The sequence below is a fragment of the Schistosoma mansoni genome, chromosome 1 (genome assembly GCF_000237925.1).
Source record: "Schistosoma mansoni strain Puerto Rico chromosome 1, complete genome".
NCBI lineage: Eukaryota > Metazoa > Platyhelminthes > Trematoda > Strigeidida > Schistosomatidae > Schistosoma > Schistosoma mansoni.
This window is the reverse complement of record NC_031495.1, coordinates 2,093,170-2,110,427: the sequence shown is the minus strand read 5'-3', so window position 1 is coordinate 2,110,427 and position 17,258 is coordinate 2,093,170. Positions and strand designations below refer to the sequence as shown.

The 17,258-nt window shown below is 34.7% G+C and overlaps 1 protein-coding gene across 1 annotated transcript; it reads left to right on the top strand.

Moving 5' to 3' along the window:
• Positions 1 to 2,688: 2,688 nt before the first annotated feature.
• On the top strand, positions 2,689 to 15,159 carry Smp_130970 (putative cyclins; the record flags this gene model as incomplete). Its single annotated transcript, XM_018792960.1, has 7 exons — positions 2,689 to 2,749; positions 3,879 to 4,360; positions 6,083 to 6,202; positions 8,556 to 8,768; positions 10,689 to 10,814; positions 13,079 to 13,411; positions 14,968 to 15,159. 7 exons carry the CDS (start codon positions 2,689 to 2,691, stop codon positions 15,157 to 15,159), a joined length of 1,527 nt encoding a protein of 508 aa, XP_018647520.1.
• Positions 15,160 to 17,258: the final 2,099 nt, after the last annotated feature.

The window sequence follows — 17,258 nt, the reverse complement described above, 5'->3', positions numbered from 1 at the left end:
CAAAATTTTCAGTATTGTACGTATAATATTAAGGATTTAATTCATCTAATTTTTATTATTTTTTTATTTGAATACATAAATATTGGTACAAAGGAACACCAGATACATATGCACCACAGAAATCATTCGATTTGTGCGGGGGCTGGAATAATGCACGGGTACCCAAACAGAAACAGTTGGTTTGCTTAGGGAGCCACACTCGGAGCCTTTGACCTAAAAATCTGATCCACAAGACAGTGCAGCGACGTTAGGAGATGCAGTCCCATGGTAGCAGGTGACCAACGATTGATTCATACGCCATTTTTTTCCTCAGGATACTGGGGCCCATGTGCACCATCGGTTTGGAATCAGGGTTTTCCAACTCCCCTAGGTGGACCCTCCATGTTCACCACCAACCCGGTTAAAGTGTCGGACATTCGGTTTTCGTCCTCTCAATTCCATAAACAACAATAATGCCACGAGAAGGCAATGAGTAGGACTTACCTGTCAGAGGCTATATACGCGTGGCCGTGTGAGAGGATTTGGAGAGAGAGGGTGGGCCTTCCTCACTCTCTGCCGTACCAGGGCATTCGGGGGCTTATATAAATTTATCTTGTCGGATATGTTTTAAATAAAATAGTAAAACAGTAATTAAAATTTTTAGTCTTAGTTAAGGTTAATGCTTCATACGAAAAAATGTCTAAGTTTAGTTGACTAAGATGATTAAATACCTTTCCTTTTTAAAAATCCATTTACTTTAAAGATGGTTGGTTTTTAAAGACACACCTCGGATTTATCGCTACCATTTGTTTACATTTGTTAATTTAATAAATGATTTAGAAGCATTTAAAGTGTGTATACACACTATATTATTTGCATAACTTTTTAATAAGTATCATTCATCTCACATGAACTATTACTAAACATCCCTTTGTCAGTTTGTATTTGTTTCAACTTGGATTGTCGAATCGACACACAAAAGATCTACCAGTGACTTTAGGTTTTAAAAAAATCTCGTGGATCAGTTGAAGTTAGACATTAACACCGTTGGATGCCTGCGCAGTGGTCTACATGTTAAGCACTCTCGCGCGAGACTGGTAGGTCCTGGGTTCGAATCTCGTGAGGTGGGATCGTGGATGGGTACTGCTGAGGATTCTCACAATAGGACGAAACGGCCGTCCAGTGCTTCCAGGCTTTCCATGGTAGTCTAGCTTCAATTGACTCATGATCTCAACCATTGTTCTATTATTGTTTGACAATCCTAAATTTACACACTTTAAACGATGTATTTTGTCTTTAACCTGGCCATTTTTTCGCATTATTAATTTGGATATATAATTGTAGAACCTGGATAGAGTTTATTGAAAAGACTATTCTTCGTTCAAATATTAGTGTTTTAAACTAAATTGACCCAAAACCTCAATACTGGTTATTTTTGTGTACAACCAACCTTTTAAACATCGTGCTCGGATTGATCTATTTTAATAGATGACATATGTCGTTCTGTCTAACAAAGTTGAACTTGTACTCACTGGCCACTTTACATAGATTGGATAAATGTTTTGCTAATTATTTTTAAAACAGAAAAGTGATATGGTTATTCACTATTGATCGAGAAGTAATCTGCTCAATAAAACTTCAGATTGACGTGTATAGTACTGGACTGATTCATTTCAGCAACCACAACTTGTGGTCTTACTTGGATAGTCTTAAACAATAACCTTATTGAGTGATTTAAAATTACTCAACCATTGGAATTCTCAATAAAGACTTTGTAACTGGTAGTTCATTCTCGTATGGTTTATTCATCATATAATAAAATATAAAACAATAGTTTTTACTCTACAGATTTTTCTCACTAATTGGATAAACCAAACTTTAAGTCTTCCATTATTCTCGTCAGAACTAAATATGGAAATAGCTAAACTGAATCTGGAGATAAATTGTCAACCATATCGATCAGTACAGACTGACAGTTTCCTCGAGAGGACCTTGGTGGTGATAGTCTATCAACTATATTAAATCCAATCTATTCCACTAATGTTGCACTCGATCAATAGTTATTTATTTCTAAAACTACAGATGGCTGTATTTACATTCAGAGGTAAGAAATGACTATACTATAGGGTTGCATGTTAGCAAACAGACGAACATCTGTTTAACGTTACTAGTAGTATAAATTACTGATTGCAAACCATCGTGTTCGTAGAAAAATTCTTTAAGTTCTCCGTTGCATAGATCACCCTTAGGAAGATGAAGTAGAAATTCTTTTTGTGCATACGCTACTTTATACTGATCAGGTCACCAAGCTTGATAATGAGAAGATTAATAATCAATATTTTCTGTTAACTCACAATTATACGTCTACATTATTTTACGTTATCACATTTATCACTTTCTATTTTAAATGTTTGTTTCACGAAGCCTAAGAAAAAGCATGATGGATTACCATCCACAGACACAGAAACTATACCACCTAACAGAAAAGGCAATGGTCGATCAATTTTATTAACTGGATTGAAAAATCGGCGTACACTTGGTCGCCATCATAGTGTACAGTACAATAAAGAAAATGAACAATACACTAAAAATGATCAAATTGGTTTAGATCCAAATAAAGTTGGCAAAGAGAATTTGAATGTTGGTTTACGACGCAATACTGTCTGTAGTGCTACTGGTGCTTTTAAATCGATTAGAACACGTGGTTTGATGGAGTTGAGAAAGTCTAACAAAAACAATAATGCTGAACAAACGAAGAAACTAAACTCGGGTAATAAACTGTTTTTTGACAAGTTCGTTAGTAATTTATTGCTCGTAACAATTTTTGCTTTTTATTTGTGCAATTTATGTAAAGTTATCTAGTTTTTGGAGATGATTTACATCAGATAATATCAGGAATTAGTTATATTGGGACTCATTAGTAATCGGCCAGTCAGACTCGAAGCACAATCGAATGTGAGAATTTCAGATTCTGTAATATATGTGTTTTTTGTGTACTCAGTTATCATTGTTTTGTGATTTTAGTCAATCTTTCATATGACACAACTATTGTCAGTGAATATACCTAGTTGTTGTCAACTTAGTCTCAACCTAAAGATCAGTCATTCTAATAAAAAATGAATGAAATTTATTTCGTAACAGGTCACAAATGATATGCAATCTTATTTTTACTCGGTTGCACCATCGATATGTATCTAACAAAGTACTGAAATTAGATCATTGGTTAGGGATCCGGTTTTTGATTTATGAGACAGAAAATCAATTTCAAGATTTAAATCACGAACTGAACTTAGATAGATTATCACTGAATACCAGGGAACACTGGATGGCTATCTCATCCTAGAATGCGACTGCTCAGTTATGAGCATCTGCGGCTTCACCATAAGGGGTCAAACCTATGACCTTCGATCTTGAGAGCGAACGTTCAACCTCTAGACTGATCTAGCTAAGATTACTTCATCGTTGAAAGCATGAAGATTCTACAATCCTCACAAACAACTTTATATTAATTCTTACATGTTCGTTCCATTATTTCACCTAGTTATAAGGATCATTTAATTGACTTCTAATTAACTGATCGTTGTGGTTTGAGTTCAGAAATACATGATTGGGTAAATTAATAGAATGGGTTAGAGAAAGTTTCAAATAGTGATAATAGTCTCTGTAGTTGTAAAAGGTGTTCTCTCATAAAATACACTTCTTTTCTATTCAATCTAGACGAAAATGAAACCGATTAGTCTACTTTCATGTAATATTCATCATGCACACAAGAGATTGTAAAAATGAAATAGATTAGGAACACTTGAACACAAATATTTCTTAATAGATATTCTATGATAAAGACTGTTCATGTGTTATGAGTCTCTCCCATTCTTCATTTCTTTCACATTATTCTTTAGAAAAATCCAAGTCTATAGATGATTCAGTAGTAGGATTGATACATTTTCGAAAGCTTACTCTAAATGATAATATACGTAAAATAACCGAATGGGATCAAATTCAGATTAAAAGTGAAGAGTGTATTTTCCAACGTCAATCATATGATCAAATAGTTGATGATCAATTGGAAGGAATAATTACTAGTCAGGAAAGTGATTTATACAAGTGCAACAAGAATAAAAGATTGATTAAATGGTCTGTCGTAGAAAGCACCAAAATGATGACAGCGCTATTCTTTGATGAATTACCCATAATTTTTGAAAAAGAGATTAACAATGAGATAACAAGAAATGAAATTCCTACTGAATACTATCGTGATAATGATAATAATAGTTCCAACGAGAAAGTAAAACCACACTATAGTCATTGTTCAGTGATTTCACTGCCACGATCTGCAGCCGATGAAAAACATTTGGGAGAATTTCACTTGAATCACGAACGTGTAAGTCGGTCTTTGTTTTAAGATTTAAAGTAAATGTTTCTTTGAGGTTCAGTAAGAAGGCGTTCTGTAATAAACATGAATACATATGGATCAAGTGATATAATTTGAGTTAATTAAATAATCTTTCCATTGTTTAAGGAATTATCATAGACCTTGAAGATTGTAGTTTAACACTATCAACTCCAAGGAGATTCACTCTCGAAAGAAGCACCTGTTTAGCTGTTTATCTGATTTTTTGTATCTAAAATAAGTTATAATATAATCGGATACACACTATGACTATCATCAAAAGTCAAGTATGATCGATGTCGCTGTGCGAACAAAATATTTGAATTTCAACTTCCGACTGAAATCCGACTGAGTAAAAAACCATCACAATGAAGGTTACTATTTTCAATGATTTTAAAGGAACACTTTATGTTGAAAAGCAGCAAATGAGTAACTTTAGACAGTCTATGCTTAAGTAATCTTCCCTAAACTGCAGTAACAAATGATCTGAAATAAAGATAATACAACAAATTCTACACACTTTTTAAGTTCAGATATCCTGTTCATGTTACCTAAAATCAATAAGTGTTTCCAAGCCAACCCCCATGATGAAAAAGACTATGAACGGTTAGTAGAGAGTTTCATAACAATGAAGTTGCATACTGAATAGGCTCTACCAGCGAGTGTTGATACATTTTCTCAATGACGATGAAAAGTATGATAAGTAAACCTAAAGCATCAGTATTTCAATGTGAGAATTCGAGACGTCACTTAATTAAATAATGAATGATCTATGAATGGGTAAACTATGTGGTTTGTTTAGCTTGATGGTATCAATCAATTCTGTAATAATTAACTTATCAGGTGTCATCAGTCTTTATGTTACATACGCATCTTTCTAACGTTTATCAAAAAGATTGAATTATATGTGGAAGTGATAATCTAAAAGACTGACTTCAATGATACGACTTATCTATTTCTTTCATAATTTCAAAACGTTTGAAGAACCTGGAATCACTTCAGAACCCAGTAATCTCCGTCAGTAATTTCCTCTGAGGGCGATAAATCTTTTATAGAACAAATCTTATATCACTAACGCGTAATTAAGCTTACATCAACCCGAGAAGCAGAGTTGAATGGTAGCTAGCAGTGAGATCAAGGATTCGTGTTTCTTTTCATTTGGGACTCGTCAGATGGGTGCGTCCACGTCCCAGAATTGATGTTCATCCCAGCACTTGAACCCAGTATCTTTTGATCCAAACACCACTGAGTTGTCAACTTGGTTAATGAGTTCAAATAGCTACTGGGTTCTGTGACGAGGTTGGATTTTCATTTATTTGTCTTGGTTGTTTGAACCGTCCCATTGATGCTCAGGACTGCAAATGACCAGTCTCCTTTGGGATGTGTGCAGCCTGTAAGGGTTACTCTGATATTGCCATCAAGTCACAGGATACACACATATAGAAAGATCCTGGTTAATTATATACCTAAACATCAATGAAAAGATCCAAACAACCAATGCAAATGAATTTATATTAGCCTGTTTGATAGAAAAGATATTTATTTATGTATCACAGTGTGTAATTGCTTGTCCAGCGTCAACATTGTACATTGAACACTGTATTTTGAGTAATGAACAATGGACTGTGCGTCTTATCTTTCATACTGATCCATATTTGATATATAATCACTATTTTTCTCATTTTATTCATGGCTGCTCAACCCAACACACAGATTTTTCGTTACTTATTCATCCAAGATTTGAAAGCGGCTTCGTATTATCAAGCGAATTTCTTGGAACGACATGGTTTAACAGAAACTGTAAGAGCAACTCTTTGCGATTGGATGATAAGAGTGAGTTTAATCATTAAAGAGATAAAGTTGGTTTTTGAAGATCTTGTTAAATCGAGGGATTATTTATATTCAGAATTAACACTAGTTGGGAAACAATTTAAAATCAGGATTGTGCTATAATTCAAAATAACTGGATTTGAAAAATCGAGAGAGTTTAATTCCAACTCAATGGTCGAACAGTATTGTGGTCCTTGCATGAGCTGAAGGTCCTGTATTCTCCTGTGAATAGGGTTCATAGGTGCCCACCGTTCAGAGGTCCTAAACTATGATGAAACGGCCATTAAAAACTCCCTATGTTTTTGTAGCTTTTCAAATGATGTCAGTTTGTGATCAAAGTAACAAAAATATTTTTGAGTATTTCAAATATTAATCCCGTCTAAAATCTTTCTTTGAATAACAATATTGTCTAAAACAGAACATGTACTTTACAGGTTTTATTAACGCCATTATAGTGTTGCAGAAGCTTCATGAACACGATGTTTGCTACAACACATGGTAGTTAAACTGGATTGATGAATTGTACTGGAAAAGTAACTAATCAAATTATTATAATAATGCCATTACAGTACATTTTGCTTTTGAATGTTTACTATAGCCTAGTCCCCTTACTAGCAATTCTTGTGTTTTTTGTAAATATACACGAACATGTAGAAATAAGATAAATATGAATCTAAATATATAGAAATAATTTTAGCTTACATAACGGACTACTCTAAAAATACAAGATTATGGAAGACTTGGAAATATTTAACATATGTTCTACCATAAGTTACAACATTCCATCAGTATTCAGTATAATATCACAAACAGGATTATACCGAATCATCTTTAGTTAATGTAACTAGATAAAGTATCTTAAGGATAATGAGTTAGATTCAGAAAGTTGTCATTTTTGACTTCAATTAATTAGTAACAGAGTGACCTATTATTACTATTTCATTTATAACATTTTTAACTGTATAAGTCACAGTCCGTTATGAGAAGTATCTCCAGCACATTCAAAGGTACCACCTATATTAATTTTAATAAAACTGTTCTATTCAAGTTATGATATTGAATAATGCTCAGTAACTTGATTAAAAGTTTAAAGAAAATTACTTCAGGAACTTTATCTTTATGTGAGTTGTTTTCCTGTATCCATAAGGAATACTATTCATAGGAATATAGTGGAAGTTTTTGTGCAAATGACAGGTTCATCTTAGGAAGAAATACTACTAAGCTATGATGTGACTGAATTGACTTTATTTTGTATGGAAAATCATTAAATCTAATTAAATTACTAACACAGAAACAAATTACTCAAATTATTGAACGAATATTTTTCTGCCCTCAACTTGTGAAGTTATTTCAGATTAACATGTTGAAATTTAAAAAAAAACATCCAAGCAAACGATACCAGATCTTTCCACTTAGAATACATCTTAATGCTAATGGCTTCCAGTCATTTGACTTCAAATACAGCATGCTTTCAGTTTGAGTCACTCAGCTAAATGGTCACAAAGTGAATTTGATTACTTACATCTAAATAGTCGTCCAATGCCTGGTACGGCTGATAGTGGGGAGAGTCAGCTCTCCCCCTCCAAACGCTCACATGGACACGTGCATATAACCACTACCAGGAAAGTCCTACTCACTGGCTTCTTGTGTCACTATTGATGTTCATGAAATTGAGAGTATGGAAAGCGAATTTCCGACGCTTTAACCGGGTTGGTGGTGAACATAGAAGGTCCACATAGGGGAGTTGGAAAACCCTGATTTCAAACCAATAGTGAACATGGGCTCCAGAATCTTGAGGGAACAAATGACGTATGAACCTATTGTTGGTCACCGGCTAACATAGGACTGCATCTCCTAAGGTTGCTCCACTGTCTTGTGGATTAGACCTTTAGGTCAAAGGTTCGGGATGTGGCTTCATAAGAAAACCACCTGTTTCGGTTTTGACACCCGTGTAGTATACCAGCCCCCGCAAAAATCGAATGATTTATGTGGCGCATATGTATCTGGTGTCCCTTTGTACGAATAATTATGTGTTTAAATAAATAAATAAATAAAACGAAAAAGATCGAATTGTTACCTGTCCAGTTAGCCACTAGTCCAAATGTTCATTTAAAATAACGTTGAACATAATGATTCTTTTTTAAGAGAAGAATACATATCATGGTTGTAAGTTTTCGATATTTACAAGTGATTCATAGAAGTCGTGATTTAACAGTATCGACTGTCTGCTACGTATACCTTTTGTTGAGGTATGTAAATTATGAAATTAATTAATCGTTTTCATACATGCTTTTTATTTGAATCCGAAACTTATGCTTTAAATCCCTATATACATTATCTTTTGTTTAAATTCTAGGTTCAACAATATTTAAAGTTGCGCACAGAATCATTGCATCTAGCTGTCAGTTTAGTTGATCAGTATACCTGGAGACAAATTACTTTATATCCGTCAGAATACCAGCTACTTGGTGTTACAGCAATATTTATTGCTGTAAAATTCGTTGAACGCTTCCCTCCAGCAACTAAAATTTTGTGTTATTTGACTGAGGATTCGTATAATTCTAAACAGGTAACTACTAAGTTGACTTAATTAAAATGTTTTATTACTTATTTGATATATAATAATAAGGATAACCGTACAGCTTACCCAACAAGTGCAGATTTGTGTACTCAGGTTTCATTCACATACCTAGAATAAAAGTAATTGATCCTATCCGGTTTTCAAACTGGTGTAGATGGGGTTAGGTTTTGAGACCTCACCACAGTGGATATCAACTCGAAGCATTCGATCTTCATGATGTTTTATTGGACAAGATAATATGTAATCTGAATAATCATATTTATTCTACCTTCAGGTACATAACGGTTGATTCCATCTGTCAGCTTTTTATCAGTATGCATACAACTATTTATATACATAAATTTTCTGATCCATTATCAGTGTTAGGTGTAGATAAAGTCTCTAATCAATTTTGTTAATGAACTTGCGACATGATATTACAAAACATATTTCTAACCTATGACGAATTGAGCAAATAAAAATTAATTAGTCTGTGTGCTTACGTAACTATTAATAATAATAATGCTGTGTGACTGCTGCTGTTTGATAGCGTTTGTAGCATATCAAATTTACAGTGTTACCAACAAAGTGGTAACATAACACTCATTCAGTTAGTTTACATAAAGCTTTTTCTTCAATCTACAGAATATACTTTACTAATATGCAATCACTTTCATCGCTGCAAGGACGAGTAAATGTAGTTCAAAATGAGTGTATTAATATGGTTCAGAGTTTGTATTACCATTGCTTTCAATAGTTAGCAATAACTAACCGCAGGGTACCGAAACTCTGGTCATTTACCTCACCGACTTTTGTGTTCCAACCAGCTTCTTAGGCATTTTCAATTGTAGTCGAATGACTTATCATCTACAATACAATCTACCTCATCAACATTACGATTCATCCGCCCAATGACTCCAGTTAGATCAATAAACTTTCAACAGTTTACGAGTGTAACCTTGATTCTTATTTTATTTGCATGTTTAGACTACCAGAGTTTTCAGTCAGTGCATAAAAGTCAAAACTTATGATAGTAGTCCACAAAGGATTAGTTGTAATTTATTTTACTTATTTATTTAAACACATAAATATTGGTACAAAGGGACACCAGATACATATGCGCCACATAAATCATTCGATTTTTGCGGGGGCTGGGATACTGCACGGGTACTCAAACCGAAACAGGTAGTTTTCTCAGGGGACCACATCCCGAACCTCCGACCCAAAGGTCTAATCCATAAGACAGTGAAGCATCGTAAGAGGATGCAGTCCCATGGTAGTCGGTGACCAACGATTGATTCATACGCCAGTTGTTCCCTTGGGATACGTGAGCCCATGTTCCCCACCAACCCGGTTAAAGCGTCGGAAATTCGCTTTTCGTCCTTTCAATTTCGTGAACATCAATAGTGCCGCGAGAAGCCAGTGAGTAGGATTTCCATGGTAGTGGTTATATGCACGTGTCCATGTGGGCATTCGGAGAGGGAGAGCTGACTCTCCCCACTATCGGCCGTGCCAGGGCATTTGGGAGCATTAGTTATAAAAAGCTCACAGAAACAGTATTTATAAGCGCAATATATCCTACATTTATTGATTAATTTAGAAATTGTTTCCATGAAGCTTAGTAGGTGGAACTAATTCTATCTAAGCTCACTGATGGCTGCTTCTGGATCTGGTGTTATACCATTCAATACAATTGGTGGAATAACAAAGCGTCATCAAAACTGAGGCCACAGAAGTGAGACATATTTCAGATGTTTTTTTCCCGACAGCCTGACTTGAAATTCTTCACGTATATAACTCCATATTAGGGTGAATGACTTGCCCAACCATTTCAGGTTTTCAATTGCTCTTAAGCCAAATTTAGTACGACGTGTAAACAATGAAGCTACTTTGACCATTCTACTTTACTTTGTTCTTTTACTTATAAAGGTACTAGATTTTGAATTTAAAATGTTAGAAGCGTTGAATTTTGATATCAATATACCCTTACCACATCACTTTTTAGATCGTGCATTTGCAGCTTGTAATGATCTAACTCTAACTGGCAAGGCGAAGGTAAGTTTTATTTTAACTATAGGAATAAGAAATTGATTACATTCTATATCTTTATCAAGTTATTTTTACGTACGATAGGTTAACTATGATCGGTCCATGATACTGACTATAAAAGTAAAAGAACTCCATAAACTCCCTATAGTAAATATTCATGTATTCACTAGCATCGAATTTCGACAGATAATTCCGGAGTTCTAGTGGAGTTCAACAATGCTGAATGTGAAGTAGTTGCCCATTCAATACATTGGAAGATTATTGAACGGTATTATGCATTGATAGCAGTTAGACATGTATACAATTGTAAGCCGGCTCTATAGTCTAGAGATTAAATGTACGTGCGTGAGACCGAAGGTCTTGGTTTCGGTCCCTCTTGCAGTGGGGTCGTGAATGCCTACTGCGGATGAGTTCCATACTAGGACGAAACAGATGTCCAGTCCTTCTTGTTTCTCACTGGGTTTTTTAAATAATAGTGAATAATAATAACTAATTATAAGGGTGTTAGCTATGACTTAATAAGATAACGTTTATTTAGATACTGTAGGGAATCTTTTTGGAAGGGTTAGGACTGAAACTGAACAGCTTATCTTGCTGTAATTTCACATTGAGCAGATTTCGTCGATACTGGCACTTGGTTGGATTGCGTCTAGCAGTGAAATTCAAGATGCGTGTTTCATTCACTGATGCTCATCAGCTTGACGCATCTGGATCCTAGTGTTTATTTTCATATTGAGGCTCAGAACCTTTCAATTACGATGTCAGAGCGTCATCCACTAGGCTACTGAGTCCGAATAGCCACACACTTGTTCAACGGGTACGAGGTTATTTGTAAGGATTTGTTTTTCCCGTTGTTGGCATAAGGGACCACAACCAATAAGTTGTTACTGAATTTACTCGATTGATACAGTTTTATCAGTTTGTTTGAGCGATTTAACAATTTGGTTGACATACGAGTGTAGATACTGATGTAACAAGAGCAGTATGATGGTTTAAAGCTCAGGGGTCTAACCAAGATGTGGGATCAGTTCACGAAAGTCATCATCAAGCAGATGCAGAATATCTGGTTGAGGTCCACGTGATTATCATGACCAATGGCTGAAGACTTTGGGTGACATGGATTAAAGTCTTCCGCAATGGCGCAAATACATTCATTCTTTGTACTTTCTGAGTCTCTATATCTCTTTATGCTTTCACCTGTACCCAATTTTTTGTACTACTGCCGGAGCTGCCACTACTTCTTCTACTCCGGGCTCGTCATCACTATGCTAGTGTAGTGTGGCAACTTGAGCCGAAGAATATATGGGCCAGGTTTCATGTTGCATATGACTAAATGAATGATGTTACGAAAGGAAGCTTGATGTTAAAGATTTTGAGCCAATTAAAGCGCTCGATTTGATCAGAAATTTAAAATCCTTTGAACAGATATTTGGATAGAAGTGGCCAATTCGAAAAGACAATTCTGTATTTCAATCTTCAGCTCTTCCAAGATCTATATTCTCAGAATTCCATTTGATTTTGGTGATGAATTCTATGCTAGAGAAATATTAAAGTTTGGGAAGTATGTAAGAATCATCTCATCTCAGTTTAAAACTCTCCATCAATATGTAACCTTAAACCTCATACGCTTCAGTGTTACCTACGTATCTTGTGGTGAGCGAGATACCGTTTCGAGATCCAATAATAATGAAATAAAACTAAATGAAATAATAATAAAGTTAAATGGGTAAAATAGACTCGATACAATCCGCTTCTACTAAGGCCTGTGAATTATTGATGCGGAACTATACAAGTGACAAGAAAAACACAAAGAGCCATACCTAACAGTCAATTCAACTACAGCCAATATAGTTATTCTCCCGATAATGAACTAGTCTTTTGACCAAGAATATCTTAGTAATCCGAGTTGGTCTATATAGAAAAAGAAAACATGATTCCTTGTACGACAGGAAGACTACAACGGCTTCTCTAGAACAATGGCTTAATGTTTAAAGCATCAGTTATTGGGTTGCTTGTTCAAACTTCTCTTCTACTACAATTTGAGCAGGTCTGATGTAAAATGTGTTTCTTGTGACAGAACATATTAACATGAGTCTGTGTAGTAAGTTGCAGTGAGATTTTGGAAACCCGTGTTTTGCAATTAGACTGGTTTAGAAGTATAGGCATTTTTATATTCTAATCTAATAATAATAATAATAATGATAATAATAATAATAATAGGCAGTTGATGATTGAAAATTATTCTCTGCTTCTCTCCCATAAATTTATAGATAGAATTAGTTTGTCGTTATCTTTTTGAATTGAACTTAACTGAACTATCAACTGCAAGTACTTTAGCCAGTGTAAAATGCGCAGCTGGCGTCTACTTGGCACGTGAACTTATACGATTAGAGTATGAAAATGGAAAAAGCGAGACAGATGATATTCAGATTGGAAATAATGGCAGTTTGGGTTTATCAGTAACATTTGAAACATGGCCAAAAGTACTTGGCCTGAGTATGGGACATGAGAATGTTACCAATCTGTTGCCCATGGTACTTATATATGTGCAAAGTATTGTACGAACTTTACCAATCTCCAATACAAATAACAGAAATTACGAGGTAAGTGATCAATCCAAATAGGAAATTTAACAAAAAAAGAAATTTCGAAATCGGTACGTTTAGCACTAAAGGGTCATTCTTAAATAAATATAAGTAGCCACAAAATCGTACGTATTAAGTTTTAGGAAAAGGAGTGAAACAATACTACTTGTCCCAATTATTTATGTTATTCACGCGTTGCTATCTGTTGAAAACCAAGAACGAATGAACAATAACTTGCCATCTAAATAGCATTAAGGTGATGCTGATTTGTCCTGATTATTATGCATACAAATTAACAGATCTCGGTGAGCGGAAACTATAGTATATAACCAAATAACCACTTGGTAAACATTAGTGCATATCAATTGGTTACTGAATGTCAACCAATATCATCCTTAGGTGATGTATAAGGTATCGAGTGTCTGGACTGAGGAATGTTTTGGAGCGATACAAAATCAATCATCAGTATTTTTTGACGTTAGGCATTTACAATCTGTTGTCAAGATCCTATAATTACCCCGCAGGCTTGTTGTCAATTGTAAGCATTCATAACTAGAAATCTACGGAAACCCATATTGCTTCAAAGAGTTGAACATGAGTCACTTATCATGAAGCTGGTTATTATTTGTTATTTATCGAATAATTTATAGCTATACTCAGTAATAAGTTGGAGTCTCATTAACCAGTGGATAGGACTGAATAACATAGGTTCGAACCATCGGAAAGCTTGTGAATTATGTTTGGAGGATACTTTTTCCTGGTTGGATTATCATTATAAGACTGATAAACGAAGTGAAGTTCATTATCCAAGTCTTGAAGTCACGGTTACTATATTAGGGTTAAATGATACTATCTATTATGTCCCAAACTTCTGACGTATTGTGATGTTAAAACTTCAGTAAACAAAATAACGAGTTACATCTTTCATAGTTGAAAGCGTGAGTCAATTGAAGCTAGACCACCATGGAAAACCTGGAAGCACTGGACTTCGAGAAGTACATCCAGGAGTTCTAGTGAGAAGCAGTGACCAGTGGAGTTCAAAACCACGTCTGTCGTGAGATATCAACTCACTGAAGACAATTGGTGAACGGTTGCTCAACTTCGTGGATCAGTTGAAGTTAGACATTAACACCATCGGATGCAGGCTAAGTGGTCTATCGGTTAAGGGCTCTGGCGCGAGACTGGTAGGTCCTGGGTTCGAATCTCGCCAGCGCGGGATTCGGAATTCTGCCTAAAAATGTTTGTGATTATTTAAAATTTACCATCAACATGGGTTGGTAATCAAAGTGATAGGCTTTAGTTTAATGAATCTCAGGTTAGAATCCACCTGTGCCTATTATTCAGTTCGAAGAGCCGAGTTATATCATTAACCTTCACATGGGAATGTGTGGAGTAAAGTTGAGTACACTAATATTATGTACAACTTGATGTATATATTATAACACCATGTAATAACTAATACACTATGAGTATACTCATTGAACCACTTCATTTTTACCGCTCACACAAGTTTTAACTAACTGATCAGATAGTGAGATTAAGCATATGTTAATTTTGCTAATATCTATTTACAGGCTGCTTTTCATAAATTCAGTAATCGAAGCTATGGCCGAATAGCCCAGTCTAGTTTGCTTTTGGACGCTGATTATGATTTCATTGTACAAGATATCAGGAGAAAAATGACATCCAACTCAAAGTGGACAAATATAGACTGTCATGAAGAAATTCGAAACGTACAAAGAAAAACCTTAAGAATGAAAATGTAATAATTACAGTTAATCCCCCTGTCATCCAGAAAGATTCAAGATGGAAATATTCAGTCCTATCGATTACTTACACTTGAACAAAGATGCCAAGGAAAAAAAATCTTCCTTAATAGTTAAATGAATATTTGCTTCTCCCACCGATTTATTCATCTGACCTTCTACAATACATATTGTTGCTTCTCTCTGAAATAATTACTTTACTGCATAAAATTGTAGTAACTTCGATTCTTCGAATTCGTTACTTTCGTTGACTACCTACGTTTTTTTTCTTTTCATTGAATGGCATAATATATATATTTTATCATTTAGCATGTATGATCTTGTTGAATACAACTGTAACTTAATGACTGGTTTATTCACTGTAAAAAGATGTTAACGATTCAAACACTTTGTTCATTGTTTATACCCCTAAGTAGATCACTTGAATGAATTAGGCATACTTCTTAGTTCGATTTGGCGATAATATTTCAAGTCAATATTAGAGTTTATAGAAATGTCCATGACTGATTGACAGACTAACAACGTAAACCAGGTAGCTAGAATATATTACTTGAAGTTGATCATATCAATCAATTACTGTAGACTGTCATCTTAACACCACAGCAACGAGTTTAGAATTATAAATTCAAATTTACAATTCATCACTGCTACGTTGATCTGGTATAATTTTAAGCCGTAAACTTATTTTAATTAGGAGAGCCTAGTAAAGGTTCGACAGTATACCTTTTTTTTAAAAGTGTGTCATATCCTTGTATAACTCAGATCGCAAGAAATTACTTATTGTGCTTTATTAAAAAAGTTATGCTAAAGGCAGCAACATCATCCGTTAAATAAAATGCACCAATTGTAGCAAACATTATATCGACCAAAGTAGATTCCCCTATCACTTATGTATAGACAAACACAGATTATCAGTGGGAAGATACAACATATTGTAGCACTATGCGTAGATAATTATGGACAAGAATCGGATTGGGAAAATGTAGAAATTCTAATTCGAAAAAATAAGGATTCTAGAGAATTCCTGTAAGTTAATTTGAACTTAATAAGAAATATCGACGGAGACGTGACTTATCAATTTACACAAGTAGGGTAAGCCAGTCAGGTAGCAAGTGTCCAATTGAACAAGACAGTCGGCAAGAACACAAAGAAAAATAAATAGTCAAATGCCTCAATTCTATATCAGACAATTCCCGACAATGTAGTCCAGAACGCCAATGAAGGCTTCACAATTCAACCATGCAGGTAAAGGAACACAATGTAACCAAAATCTTGTTACATTTAATACAACTAAGTAGCTATGTATAGGTTTTATATTCGGCTCAGACAGGTAGTTTTTTTGTGTAAGACGTAAATATATCACCCGATATATGGGGAAGGGATTAAAAACGATGTGCAAATCAATAACTGAAATTCAAATGGAGTCATCATCATTATTGATAGTAACTATGAGAAGTATCACGAACAGATAAACTGGAAATATCTACTCACATTTAAGCTACTGAATAAACATGATATAACAACTATCGATTATGAGTATCTTCTGAGGAATAATTATGTTTTGTCAAATAAAACTAGTGTTCGTTACTGTACTCATCAGTGAAGGGTATGATTCCTAATTTTAACCGAATTCATATGAAGAGCAGGATGTTAATGAAAGGCAAAAGAGGAAAAAGATAGGTACGCAGTATAAACGTTAATTTTAACAAAACTTGAGCTTTTCATCACAGATATATTCAAATATTTATTTAGATATATAATTTGTATATACAGAAAATACAGTAGTCTGACTAAAAATAAAAAGTTGATCAAAAGAGTCGATCTAAACTGAAAACTTTTCAGGCACTGAATGCAACAATAAATAAAGTAAGCTTCACAGTTTGATTCATTTAATAAACTGCTGTATACATGAATGCCTGTAATTTAGAGAAAATAGATAAATAAACAAATCAGAAGGGGTTTTGTGGAGATTTCAGTATTTTCGTAGTTGAAATCATGAGTCAATTGAAGCTAGACCACCATGGAAAACCTGGAAACACTGGACGGCCGTTTCGTCCTATTGTGAGACTCCTCAGCAGTGCGCATCCACGATCCCGCCT